This window comes from Phallusia mammillata, chromosome 8 (genome assembly GCF_965637545.1).
Source record: "Phallusia mammillata chromosome 8, kaPhaMamm4.hap1.1, whole genome shotgun sequence".
Lineage (NCBI taxonomy): Eukaryota > Metazoa > Chordata > Ascidiacea > Phlebobranchia > Ascidiidae > Phallusia > Phallusia mammillata.
In genome coordinates this window covers 6,081,823-6,096,204 of record NC_137259.1, presented here as the reverse complement: position 1 = coordinate 6,096,204, position 14,382 = coordinate 6,081,823, and the positions used below count along the sequence as shown (strand labels likewise).

Here is a 14,382-nt window from a genome sequence, read left to right as displayed (position 1 = left end):
AGTTGGTGAGGTGCCTAAAATTTGTTCAGTATAAAAAGAGTGCCATAGTTAAAAGAAGGTTAAAAACACACTACTCTACTGAAAAGTGGAAATAAACTATTTAAAAATATCAAAAAGACATCAGAATTTTTAAAACATAACTCAAACATTTATCTTTATGCATGAAAAGGGATTAAAAAAGATATATAAGCTTGGGAATGCAGCAAAGTCCATTTTTGGATGATCAAAGTCCAAATGCATGATGCTTCTTACCAGAGGTGCCACTGTTTTCAATGACTTCAAAATCACTTCCTATTGTGTTGTGTCTTGCAGGTTTGTATTCCTCTCCTTCTTTAGAAGCAATTTCAATAACTTTCTTCAGATCCTTTGCCCAATCCAAGATAAGTTTTAGACTTTCGGCTGCAATTTGATGTTGTACTCCATCTTGCATTAACAAACTGTTGAAATACAAAAAAATGAATTGAAATAAGAAAATCGTCTGCATCATATAGTGCTACACAACTACTGGGCTGATATGAGTGCAAAATATTAAAGTTATGTAAAAAATCTATGTGGCAAAGTATCCACCATGACTAAGCATTGCATATATTTAGTGCTTAAACACAAAATGTTGAATATGGTAATGAAAAGTGGTTTAGAAAAGGTTTGTAATAGGCACATTTTTTGCAGTGAATTTTATATTGCAAGATATAAACATTGGGATACATTGTGTTTTAATAAACATAAACATAGTGTCATAAATTAAGTGTCACAACAATTGTCAAAAGCTCAGTTAAATCCTATGCAATATCAGAATATAGATAGTTCTGGTGTTAATGTTAAACAAAAATACTAGTTGTTTCTATCCATAACTTGTATTTTCGCTGACGTTTCGTCCACCAGAACGGTAGGACTTCTTCAGATCAATGAATGACGAATGCAAGCAACAAGCGAACGGCGCAAGAACAGCGTGATACCATGAAAAATACTTATATTATAACAAAGGCCATCCGAAAAGAGTAGCGTCCGGCATTTTCTATTATCAGAAGAGATTATAATGAAGCGAGTCTATCAGTGGTCAGAAGGTATATCAAGGCAGTCGATATCGGTACCATCAAAAAAGAATATGGCCACATCAGATTTGGATAGACTACATTACGAACTTGGGCTCAATCGCTCCTAGGGGACAGCTCGATGTACCAACGGTTTGAAAAGGAATCCACCCAAGACGCCCGACCAATCCATCAAATTTTGGACATTAGTGCCGCTTCGTCGTTTTGCAACGGACGCTACTCTTTTCGGATGGCCTTTGTTATAATATAAGTATTTTTCATGGTATCACGCTGTTCTTGCGCCGTTCGCTTGTTGCTTGCATTCGTCATTCATTGCTCTGAAGAAGTCCTACCGTTCTGGTGGACGAAACGTCGGCGAAAATACAAGTTATGGATAGAAACAACTAGTATTTTTGTTTAACATTAACACCAGTTGAACGACATTTTTGTTAAATATGCAACCTGGTGGACGAAAACGCCTATACAGCATAGATAGTTCTTACAAAAATCTAGCCGCTAGTGAACCAAGTGTGTAACCCAGCGGTTCTCAAACTTTTTTTATTGCGCCGACCCTGGAAAAGTTTTCTGGACTTGCAAATAAAAGTAAACAAGGAAACTTATTAATTATTAAAGTTGTGTTTATCGATACAACAACAAAAGCCCCAAAACTGAACTATTCTGTGACGCCCTTAGAAAATTGAAACGACGCATCAGGGCGTCGCGACGCACAGTTTGAGAACTACTCTTGTAACTGATCAAAATCTATAACATATATAACAAAATGACTGATACCTGATGCTTTTATTCTTCTTGACTTCATTATCTTTTATTGCAGTCACATGACTCAATAGGATTTTGCCCAGTCGCTCTTCCATATTTTTATCTGCAATTTTTGTGTGTAAATTATGAGGAAATTGTGTCTATATCAAAGTTATTTAAGCAGATCAACAATACTAATTTACTTTATACATATAAATATATTTGTGTCCCATTTTGAATAAGATACCTTTGTAATATGTTAGGGTTTCAGCATTCAACACAAACCACCGTGTTCTCCAAAACAACAAAGTTTCTCCTTTCTTTTGTAAATAGCCTTCTCGATGTCTGCATTAAAAGAGTGGTATTCATAATCTATGGTATAAAATTTTGTACAAAATGTAAATGGAATGTTAGGGGCCTTAGCTATACATGAAAGGCTTTAAGAAAGAGTCAACACCACGTTTTGTACAAATCTTTAAAACATAGCAGCAACAAGTTTGCCATTAAATAATTTTTTATGATTTTACACTTTCTTTTCTAAATTTCCTGTGCTTAGTGAAAGAATAATATAATCAATTGACCAAGCAATTACTGGTTGCTGTATTACTTTCTGTATTCAATTAAAAAATCCTATGGATAAAACATACAAAGTTGTTGAAAAATTGCATACGGTGTACACTGAAAAAAACAAACAAACTTGAAAAGCACTGTTCTAGAACACAATCTAAGAATGCTAAAGTGAATATATTTTACTAGGATCAGTCCTGAAGCGTCAATGCAGACCAGCGATCGTGGCATACTTATCGATAAATCATAGTATGTCAGGCCTATTAAAAGCCATGGACCCAATCAGCTGGTCTCCCAAGCATTCCCATATGGCAAGACACAGGCTACCAAAATCTAGCCTGCGGTGAGATTCAAACCCACGACAGGAGTCTTTCTGGGACTCGCGCTTTACAAACTAAGCTATATAGGCTCGGTGGAGAAACCTCCAAAAGTCATAAATCATAAAATAAATTAGTCTGTCTGCTGCACTAACTAAAAACTGTTGGGTACACCACTTACATAGCCAACTTGAGTTTCCCATCTGTTTGTACAGATGATGCGTCAGTGCTAGAAACAGGTGGAGAGGTGATGGGCGAAGTTGTGTCATCATCTTTACTGTGACGACCGGGATAGGGATGTTCTGATGACCATCCAACCCCACATAATAAACTGTTGCCTAGAAAAATTCATACACAAGCTTAAATTTTTAAAAAAATTAGGTAATCTTGCTGTTGCATGTTGGACGTATGTGAAAGTTTACTTAAGAACTGCATTGGTACATAATTTATTTATTTCCATGCTTTCCTACAGTTTTAATAATATTGGCAGCAGTTTATTTGCCGGTACATGTGACTCCCGGCACAGAAGCCTTTGTCATGATTTGTTACATAAATAGAACAACCATGTTCAGTACACGCATTCGTCTGCACGATGCGGAAAGTTTTGTCAAAATGCATAAAATGTGGTTTCACAATGACTTCCTAATTTCTGAATGGTTACAATGGGCAAATTTAATGTTTGATTTGATAAGAGGATTTCCCACAGTGCTATGTCTTTGTATATGGCAGTTATTCAGGAACTGCCTAAAATTGTCAAACCATTTTGAACTAAATCAACAGTGACTTAAAGGAAGTTTGAATACGACAGTGTGTTTTTTCAACAAATTTACTGGCAATATAGCAACAAAACATGCCTTACAATTGCAACCTCCTTTTGGCTAGTGCCTTGTTTATGACATCAAACACACACAAATTGTTTCAGGAAATCGATGACCATTATTGCAAACAATGTCAATGTGTTCTAATAAATGGTTAAGTGATAGTGATTTTTGTCGTTCCTCGCTTTAGTGACTTCACAATAAGTTCAGTTTAATTTTCTAATTACCACCTTGCATCTTTGCAAAACTCAGCGCCTATAACTGACTTTTGGCCAACTTTGTTTACAAACCAGCAACAAATCGTGCATGGGCAACATAAAGGCTTTGTTTTGGTTTGAGTCCAGGAATTTATAACCTATTCCACAATACCGGTTGTTATGTAACAAAACTGTGCTAAAACTTTAAGACCAAAAACTACTCACAAGGTCCTACATGTTCAAAATTCATTTGCAGACAACTTAGTACCTGGGGAAATAGGTGTGCATGGAACATTGAAATATGAATCAGGATATTCTTCACTTTCATCAATGGTAGCTACACTGGGTGAAGGGGCACGAGCATATATATCTGGCCCCTCCTCGATAGGGGAGTAATCTGGTTGGAAGAGCCTGCGACTGGGTGACATAGGGTCATAGGGGACAGCGGTCTCAACGTCCAGGACAAACTGAGTAGGGGAAGGCCTAAAACATACTTTGCATTAAATGTCAGTCAATTTCTTTTAAATTTGAGCCATTCAAATGGTAACATAAAATTTACAAAATCAACTAAAACTAGAATGGTGACTTTCTGATATACTTCCATTTTATATATTTTATACGATATTTACCAATTTACTATACACATCATTTGATCTACACATATGATTGTTTTTGTAAACAAAAACTAATGGGTCCCCACATGCGTGTTTGTGCGGAGTTACGGTAAACAAATGTTGCGGTGATTTTTAAATTCTTAAGAACAAATTTTTAGAAAGCGTTAACCCAACAATGAAAAATTTTGTTGTATTTTTTGGCACTATTATTGTCGTATAATTACAAAAACATTAAAAAAGAACGAAACAAATACTTTCAATTTAATCTCTTGCTTTGACCCAGATATTGTCGTCCAAGGTCGGGTTTTAAACACAATTTTTTCTAGAAAGCTGTAACAGTTGTGTTACAGACAATTAAAAAGCGATTTGCCGCAAGTGTATACATCATTTAACTTTGTTTCGCAAAACGAGTTTTTCATTTAACTTTGTTTCGCAAAATGAGTACCATTGACCTGTAGGAACCTTTAGGGTGCACACACCAAACGACTGTTTGACCTTTTGACACCGTTTTCAATAGCACGCCGTCCTTGGTGTTCAACAACACCGTTTGACCTAATTTATACATGCCTTGAGTATTTGATTAAAAAAAAACAAAAAAAAACCGCTACGTTATGGCGAAAGAAAGTTCTGAACTGTGTTAGTAATACCTACTAATTGACCTTAAGTAACCCGCGGCCAACCTGACAACGAGCATTTAAAAAACTTTTATCTTGCAAAAAAGTCAAGTTTATTTTTTCATATTTAGTTTGTTTAACAAAGTTTTGCTTGACATTATACGAAACTGAAGCACGCTTATTAGGTTTAAATCGCGTCATATGTGTGAAACCTTTGCCAAAACTGAAAATGTGAGTGATAACTTAATAAAATGACATAGCATTGCTGTGCAAAACAGCTGATTTCTAATCACCGAAACGACGTCTCGTAAAACGTCTGTCCGACGTCAAGCTGAGCCCTCCCGCTCTGCCCTATTATTCGTAAACGTACTCTCTTGGGACTTCTGCCTACAGTGTCTTTCTTGACCAAACGAGCGTTAGACACATTTACGTTTCGGGGGCCTGTGGGTGTGTCGCTGGGTCATTCGGGGTCAAACTTCAGGTGGACCAAGTTCAGATTAATATGTAACATATGTCCAAATTTCAATAAATTTAAAGCACGCTTTCTTCACTAAACGAGCGTTACAGACCAGCGTTAAAAATTTTACGTTTCGGGGGCCTGTGGGTGAACCGCTGGGTAATTTGGGGTCAAACTTAAGGTGGACCAAGTTTGGATTAATATCTAACATATGTCCAAATTTGAATAAATTTGAAGCACTCTTTCTTGACCAAACGAGCGTTACAAACCAGCGTTAGACAGAAAAAAGAAAAAAAGAAAAAAGAAAAAAAGAAAAAAAAATACGGACAAAAACAATATGTGTCCCCTTCAGGGAAGGGGACCCATAATTCAATTGGGGAAAATGTTTTCAATTTTTGTTTTTCTGGCAAAGGATCAACCAGTGGTTCTTAACCGGCGAGAAATTTTGTATGTGCAGAAGTAAATTGTATTAGAAACTACACCAAAAAAGAACTACTGGAACTAGAAGGGTGGCTTAGCACATATTGCCCTTGCATATACACTATAACCTATTTTAAAACATTGATATATTTCCTATGCTTATTTTATATTGGGTCCCATACCATCCACTATCTTTTATAACCTTAGTTGTTTCTGCAAGCAGAAGCTCATGGGTCCCCACACATGCAAAGTTGTAGATAATGCATTTCAAGAGATAACCATGTGAAAGTTTGGTGTTGTAAGGTAAACGCAGTGATCGGCACTGGGCTTAAATAATAATACTATGTAAAAACATAACATTTGAGTATGTTTAATGAACTTTGCAAAATTTCATATAATTAGAAAGTTTTTTAAAAGTTCATTTATTTTAGGGGGCTAGTTGAGTAAATGTTGGGGCTAAAGGTAAAACACATCAACTGAAACCTACAAATAGCATAGTCCACATACTACCCCAAATTTTATCCAATCCCGACACTGTTTAAAAAACTGACCCATTGTAGGGGACTAGTGGGGTAACTAATGGGGTCAGACACTCAAACTAAAAAAATATGAAATCTCAATGACTCAATCAATAGTACTGCAAAATTTCAGCCCAATCCGCCAATGTTTAAAATTTCGACCACTAGAGGTGTTTTGAGCGACAACCGTTAATGTTTCAGATGTCATAGGGCTGTTAACAACCCCCTAACTAACGTTCACCAAGCAATCCACAAAGTCATAAAAGAGTAACATACAACTGCTTGCCCTTGTAACACTATTGAGCAACAGAAATCTTTCGTTTGTGGTGCCCAGTAACATACAAATACGTTTTACACTTTAGGGGCTTGTGGGGTAAATGATGGGGCTACATGGTTGAACACACCAATCGACATCTATAAATGGCATACTCTACAAGCTATCCAAATTTCAGCCAATTCTGACACTGTTTAAAAACTCACCCATTTTAGGGGGCTAGCGGGGTAAATACTGGGGTTATCAACAAAAACGAAGTGGGAAGCACATCTACCATCTGTGTAAATTTCATCCAAATCCATCAAGGATTTGATAGAAAAACGAGTCTGACAAACTTCGGGGGAAAATACCCATTTTAGGGGGCTAGCGGGGTAAATACTGGGGTTATCAACAAAAACAAAGTGGGATGCACATCTACATAACTACATCTACCATCTGTGTAAATTTCAGCCAAATCCATCAAACATTTGATGGAAAAACGAGTCGGACAAACTTTGGGAAGAAAAAATACCCATTTTAGGGGGCTAGCGGGGTAAATACTGGGGTTATCAACAAAAACAAAGTGGGATGCACATCTACATAACTACATCTACCATCTGTGTAAATTTCATGCAAATCCATCAAGGATTTGATGGAAAAACGAGTCGGACAAACTTTGGGGAGAAGAAAAAAGAAGAAAAAAAACAAAAACAATTTGAGTAAAATCAATATGTGTCCCCTTCAGGGAAGGGGACCCATAATAACCACTAATTGACATTACCCAAAGAGTTTTTTTCCATTTAAAACCAACATAGCCCAGGAATTTAGGTGAAATATATATATTTACAATTCATACATAGATATATGTATGATAAGGCTTACAGTTTATTTCATACATACAACTGATGTCTTTATCATGTATTAAATCTTTATCAACTTGCGAATTTTTCAATATTATGAACCGTTTTCGAAAACTTACACTGTGCGAAGTTCAGTTTCAGAAGTGATATCCACATTTTGTTCTGACTGAGAAGGATTCAAAGTAGAAGAGGTGCTCTCTACTTCAGCACCAGGACTTTGGTAGGACTCATCACCATCATTGTCTCGCTTTACCTCAATTTCAGAAACCCCCTTCTTGAGTTCATCAGGTGTTATATCCCTGCGTACTTTGTGTCTATGGTGTCGCGACAAATGCTTGTGTTTTTGGCCCAGTACAGGTGTCGAATGTCGCCTCCATGCTGGGATGTGGGAAAGAGGGGCAGATGAGGACATGATTTGATTAATTGGTGTGTTCTCTTTTTGTGTATCAGTGTCTTCAGTTTGATCCTTCAAATTATAAAATCAAAAGTATACAATAAATGCATATATGGAACATATACTGCAGTGGTTCCCAACCTTTTTCAACGAATTTCTTCCTTAAAAATCCATTCCCCCCAAATACACTACATAGGTGATGCCAAGCCATCCAAAGATAATTTAAAATTTGGTATTTTATCAATTTCACTGTTACAAACCACATGTAAAAATGAAAGTATTTTTTTTCCCGGTTTGGAACCAGTGGCATACTGTAGGCTGTGTAGATTTTTAGTTTTTGCCATTCCCACACCAAATTTGTCTCCTAATATTTTTGTAGATACTAGACAAGCAAATAGACTTAAAAACATACTTCAGCCAACAGTTTGATATGAATTATGTCCACCAATTACACATGTACACAAGGTAATTTCCAATGTCAATAAGATTACCCAATTTATTCAGTCTGTTTACCTGACCGGACATGTCACTTGAATTCGAGGTCAAGGCAGCATTACTGCTGGTGCTGCTGCTTCTGCTGTCTTTTCCATTGTTCAGTTCCTTTTGTGGTGAACTCTGTGTTGACATGTTGGAGCTTAAGCTGCTTAGAGAACCCCATGTGCTTCCAGAACTTCCAAAGTCCAAAGACTAAACAAAAGTGTGATGTGTAAGAAAAATAATATATATACTCTGGATACTGGATGGGAAATTTTGCTGTCTTGGGAGATTAAAACAATTGTGCAACATTGCATTTCCAGAGGTAGATGTGGAAAGTACTATACACATTGCAATTTAATTTGAAGTGCTTTAATATACTAATTGACCCACTAAATTTTCCTTTCATTCTTAGTGTCTTACTGTTGCATGTCAAAGAGAAAAAAATAATTCCAACATTTTTTAAGTAATTGCCAGTAAAATTATTGGTCGTTAATTGAAAACTTGTCCATTCAAGCAAACTAATAAAAAAACAAAAATTGCCCCTTTTTCACATTAATTTTATAGATTTAATCACTAATGTGTATTTAGTACTTGAAAAAAGTGTGTTTACAGCTTAAAAAGTCCCAAGCAAACAAGATTATTTTGTCCAACTATTTGGTAATTAGCACCATAGTGATAATTCCTACATCCACTTAGAGCAGAACCAGCTAGAGGGCATTGCACAAACAAGGATCAACAGTGACACAGGTCAAACCAGTTCATTCTACCAAGGGAGCTTTCCCTATTTGTGTAGCTTCACTTGTGTGTGTGGCAAACGAGTATGAGCATTGTAGAGTGATATATTACGCCAATAAAAAGTTGAAATTGCTTGAAAGTAAGATAATTTGAATATATGAAACACTTGTTCAAATAATCTTACTAACTTAGTTTTTGCTTGTACAGGGAAAAATGCCCCAAACTTTTTTCCATGACAAAAAAATGGCCGCCAAGTACCCTATGTTTTATGTACATATATTTATGATGTATAGATGTAGGATGTTTCTCAAAATACCCCATGCTGATGCCTAAAATTCCACATATATTTTTACTAGGTTGCACACCCCTGCTCTAATGGTACACCATTCCTTGGTATTTAACACCAATTAAATAAAAGTAGGCAAATATATTTTGGTGTGCATCATCTTGATGACAATAAAAACCCACAAAACTGAGTCACACACAATTATTAGCTTGCTATACTATGTTGAAAAACTATTTAATGTAACTGCGGTGTATTAAAACCATAACACTCTTGGTATCATACACCAGCCTAACATGGAAAACACTAGTGATGGGACGAGTACCCGGTACTCGATGGTATCAAACGATTTCAGTGGTATCGATACTCGTACTCTGCATCGAAATATTTTGTCTCAGTTTTCGATAGCAACGTTCGATACCGAAGGCCGATTTACACCATAAGAATACGGGCAACTTTTTGCCAATATTTGCTGCGGACAGCACAAAATCGGGAAAAGGTTCCGCCAGGTTACATATATTTTTTTCGCGATCAGGTGGAGATTACATTTTTCTGCATGTGTGTGTGCACGCCTGTACCGCGACCATGGCATATAAATTAGCCAGTGATACACAGCTAAGTACAACACTATTTTTAAGTACTCAGTACTCAGCATCGAAGGCATATACATGTGGTACTCGTACTCGGTATCGGTACTAGTTTCAAAACCTGGTATCGTCCCATCACTAGAAAACACTGAATGACAACCTTTGGTTCGATAAAATACATCTTTGGAAGCTCTTGCAGACAGTACAAAAAAAACTTACTTGATTTCTTCTTATTCTTCGGCGACGCTTCATTAAATGGCGACTGTGTAACACACTACCCCTTTCCCGGGGTCCATCAGTTTGGATGGGTGAAGTTGAGGGGGCTGTCCCTATGTGGGGTTCAACCTCAACCAACCCTTCTGCTTGAATTGCTGCTGATGTCCCTGTAGTGCAATAAAGCATGGTAACCATGGAAAAACTATGTCTTTTCGAATATAATTTTATGTAATTTTTTTAATGCAGTAAATCTCAGTTAATCATGACCCATTTAGACCCAAAAAATTGTCCGAATTAGGCGAAGACCTGGATTAACCAATGTCGATCAGTTAAAGCCTTACCACATTACAAATCATTTGTACCTCAAGTAATGTCTGAATTAGGTGAAGACCTGGATTAAACGAATCGAATTTAACCAAGGTTTACTGTGCTGCTAACAAAGGTGGTAAATGATCATCAAAGCCACATTTTTGTTAAGATTTTACCAAATCCAAACTTTTTTTAGACATTATATTTATTGAAATCTGTTACAGGCAGTGGTGGGATTCGGCCGGTTCACACTGGTTCTAATAGAACCGTCTCACGAAATTTTATGAGATCATCGAACCGGTTAGCTTTACTGGTTACTGTCAATGGACTTTTTGTAACAGAACTGGCTTAAAAATTTAACTTTTGTGATAAAACCGGCTCACAACAAAATTGAATCCCGCCCCTGGTTACATGTACAACTATATTTAATCAGCCTATGAATAAGAACAATTTTGTTACATAAAAAAACATTTTAAAGCATTGCACAGCTTAAAACTGGATCAGCATATATTACATCATTATCAGAAGACTTAACATACCACAGACAGTGTAGGAGTTCTATACAAACATTTTTGTGGTTGATAAAGCATGTGAGAAGATTTGCTCACTGTCCCTAAGTACCAGTTACCAGGGTATTGAGAAACTAATTACTATGTGGCAATCGGATTGCAAGAAATTTTGAGATAAGCCAATATGAGCAATACTTGAACTCAGTAGGTTTTTTCCTCTTTCCCAGGGTATTTTTATGCCGAAATTGGGGAAGTTATGATAAAAAGTTTTGTGAATCCCCTCAAACTATTGTAAAATTTTGTAGTGGTGCCTATTGTGATGACTAAACTTCAGAATTATTGGCTACAAATATGTAATTTAGCAAGTTTTTGTTAACAGTAACAACACTTTTGTAATCTTACAAGCCAACAAACATTTTTAAATTTATGCTGCTAGGAAATGTATTGTTTATGCAGTTAGGTTGTTGACAAAAAATGCAAAATTTTTAATGATCATAGAAAGACTTGAAATCTATTTCTGGCACAAAAAGTATTTTGTCACAAAAAAAAATTTGCTTGCCTGCCTTATTCATGACAATGTAAAACAAAATTCCCAAGTTCAGGAAATGCAGTTTTGCTGGGTAATCCCAGAAATTGCATGTCAAAATTTTCCTGGAAAGTGAAACTAAATCTTGGCAGAACAGTCACAAAATTTTTTTTAGCAAACATTACCATTTCATTGTAACGTTATTGCAAAATCCATTTTATTGATTGCAAAAAGTTTTTATTTATTTTATAACCCTTTGAGTCATGTCCACAAATTATGACTGTATAAATGATTTACACTAAAGGAAAATGATTTAAACTGAATAGAAACAAAATCACAAAAAAAGTTTTACCAAGTTTCAAATGTACAAGGGTAGTTATGTATACACATATAGTAGCAGAAAACCGTTTTGTTATGCAACATACCAACAGAAGCTGAAACAATGCTTGGAGGTATTGTAGTTCCAAAGTTCTCTCTCTCAGATGTAACACTGTAAAAAGAGAAACCGTGGAAACAATTGCCACTGACAGGAAGTTGGCAAATTGCAAAATATGGGATATGAGCCATATTGCTTGTATCGCACTTTGTTGTGTTAAAACAAACAAACATGTGTTCAATTTTAGTATTAAGCACTAAACATTGTTAAAGACACAGTATATTGGTTAAATACATAATAAAAAAGCCCTTTTAATACACAACTTTGTAAATATCACAATTAAATTGAAAATTTCTGTTTTAATGAAAAATAGTAATGTGTTTCTTATTATATAAGCTATTGCTACCAGGCATAATATCAAGTTTGCAGAGCTCTTCTGGCAAATGTAATTAAATTTCGACGTTTCGACGTCCTATACAGGTTGTCTTCATCAGGGTAAATACGTCAGAATAAAATTACATTTGCCAGAAGAGTTTAAAATAAACAAATAACTTTGCATTGGTTGACAGAATAACGTTTCATTTCCAGCTAAAACTTAATCTTGTCCATAGCGGTTGTCAATATTTTAGTGAATAAACAAAAACATTTTACATACCTGATGGCTGGTGAAACTGACAAGGGTGTACGAAGGCTATCATGTCTGCTGCTACCAGATGACGAGCTTACAAGAGAGTCGTTCAATCCAGCATGAGAATGAAATGATGGTGGCCTAGGCAAATGGCTGGATGATGATGAATGATCAAAGTTATTGTTCTCCTGGACAGGTCTATGCAATTTTGCACGCGTTAAATAGAGATTTAAATCTATTCGGCTAATAGGAGTCCTGGTTATAAGGGGGATAGTACAGATACACCACAACTGACAAGAAAACCTCAGACATAACATTGTATGAAAATGGAATGCATATAAAGTATGATGTTTGAAACAGGGATTTCCAAACTTTTTTATGACTTTGGACGATGTAAATACGGAAATCTACAGTATGTCCCCATATTTTTTCGTTTAGTCATTTCATGATTTCTCAAGCAAATCTTGTCATGATTCTCTTAACTTTTTAACTTAAGTGTTTGACTTACTTTCGCGTTAAACTTGGATTAATTATTCCAGCCATTTCCAAAGGGCTTCTCACCCACTGATTCAGCACCGATGAGTTGCAAGCAAGTTGAAATTCAAGGTTTTCTGCACCTTGTAAATACCTCAGGAATATGTCAGCCTAAAATACAAACACATAATATTAGCTTAACCCAATATTCGGAGGTGTGGAGTTAGTAGAGTCACACATTTTAAGGTGGAGTAGAATTCAGTATTCTCCATTTTTTGAAGTCATGCCATTTTTGGTGATTTGACTATCAACCAATTTTGTCAAAAAAATCAAAAATAAATTGTGAAATAGCAACAAAAACCTCAGAGTCAGGGTCAGAATTTTTTTAATGAACTTTACAATCCTGCCAATCTATATGTTTGTTTTATTTACACTGTTTTTAGAAAATTTTAATTAGTATTATGAATATGGACCCTAAATACTAAAAACAGAATAGAAAAAAATATAGTACAAACCTGTTCTGAATCTCGAAATAAAGCGAATGTTTCATAATAACGACTTAGGATTGACTTGTGTTCAGCGGTGGACAGAAGAGACGTTAAATAAGATGAGAGTGCAGAGTCATTGAGTGCAAGACGAAGCCAGGCACGACACAAACCAATGTGGGTTTTTATCATCTTCAAGTTTTTGGCCTAAAATGTTGTAAGTTTATAACATATCAGAAAAAAGTGAGTAAATAAACACAAATTGTACTGTCATAGCATACCTGACTGAGTGTATCTTTGTGGCTGATTTTAGAAACAAGATTCCAAAATTGTGGTTTAGGCAGATCTTTGGCATGTTTTTTCTTCTCATAATATGTGGCCTGCAGAAATAGATCATTCTTTTTTGTATGTTTCTGATTAGTTTGTAGGAACTTATTGTAGGAATAAAAGTAAAACTGAACAAACTTATCTTTCAAACAATGTAAGTTTCTACAGTTAATTTGTTGTACAATAAAAAAAACATGCATATACACGATTTTTTTTATTAGTTTTATCAGCAAATATTAGGTTTTACCTTCAAGCCATGAATAAATGCAGCTTCCAAAACTGCTATAAATTGCTGAGCATTTATACTTTCCGATTGTATGTGTTCATTGCCATTCAATTTCTGAGAGGATTCTTGCTGAAGATTTTTCACTACATTGGATAAACTCTAAAAAGTAACACATTGTTTATAAAAACTTGACGCTTCTTTGTAAAGTAAAATAGGCTGCAAAGTAAAAAAGACTTTTGTAGACTTTTTTCACTTTTTTATAGACAATACAGCAACGTCAGAGTTATGTTATATATTTATGACAATTTTACCTCATTTAGTTCAGCCTTTACTGATTTGTTAGATGTAGAAACTTTCATTGTTAGCTTTTAAACCATTCCTGTTGATTAAAAATAGTTACAATAC

At 35.5% G+C, this 14,382-nt stretch overlaps 1 protein-coding gene across 2 annotated transcripts in view; it reads right to left on the bottom strand.

Moving 5' to 3' along the window:
• LOC145203970 (pleckstrin homology domain-containing family M member 1-like) overlaps positions 1 to 14,382 on the bottom strand; it is a 19,905-nt gene extending 5,523 nt beyond the window's left edge. The window contains exons 1-15 of one of the 2 annotated variants that reach the window (XM_080076360.1): positions 14,289 to 14,382; positions 13,999 to 14,136; positions 13,706 to 13,804; positions 13,455 to 13,631; positions 12,974 to 13,110; positions 12,493 to 12,663; positions 11,887 to 11,951; positions 10,121 to 10,284; positions 8,333 to 8,506; positions 7,545 to 7,891; positions 3,958 to 4,172; positions 2,856 to 3,012; positions 2,038 to 2,135; positions 1,824 to 1,914; positions 253 to 437 (exon numbers count right to left, since the gene is read on the bottom strand). In XM_080076360.1, the coding sequence (XP_079932486.1) occupies positions 253 to 437; positions 1,824 to 1,914; positions 2,038 to 2,135; positions 2,856 to 3,012; positions 3,958 to 4,172; positions 7,545 to 7,891; positions 8,333 to 8,506; positions 10,121 to 10,284; positions 11,887 to 11,951; positions 12,493 to 12,663; positions 12,974 to 13,110; positions 13,455 to 13,631; positions 13,706 to 13,804; positions 13,999 to 14,136; positions 14,289 to 14,336 (2,266 nt within the window). In that variant the 5' untranslated portion in view covers positions 14,337 to 14,382. The remainder of the gene's footprint in view (positions 1 to 252; positions 438 to 1,823; positions 1,915 to 2,037; positions 2,136 to 2,855; positions 3,013 to 3,957; positions 4,173 to 7,544; positions 7,892 to 8,332; positions 8,507 to 10,120; positions 10,285 to 11,886; positions 11,952 to 12,492; positions 12,664 to 12,973; positions 13,111 to 13,454; positions 13,632 to 13,705; positions 13,805 to 13,998; positions 14,137 to 14,288) is intronic. The other variant, XM_080076361.1, reaches the window with a different exon arrangement.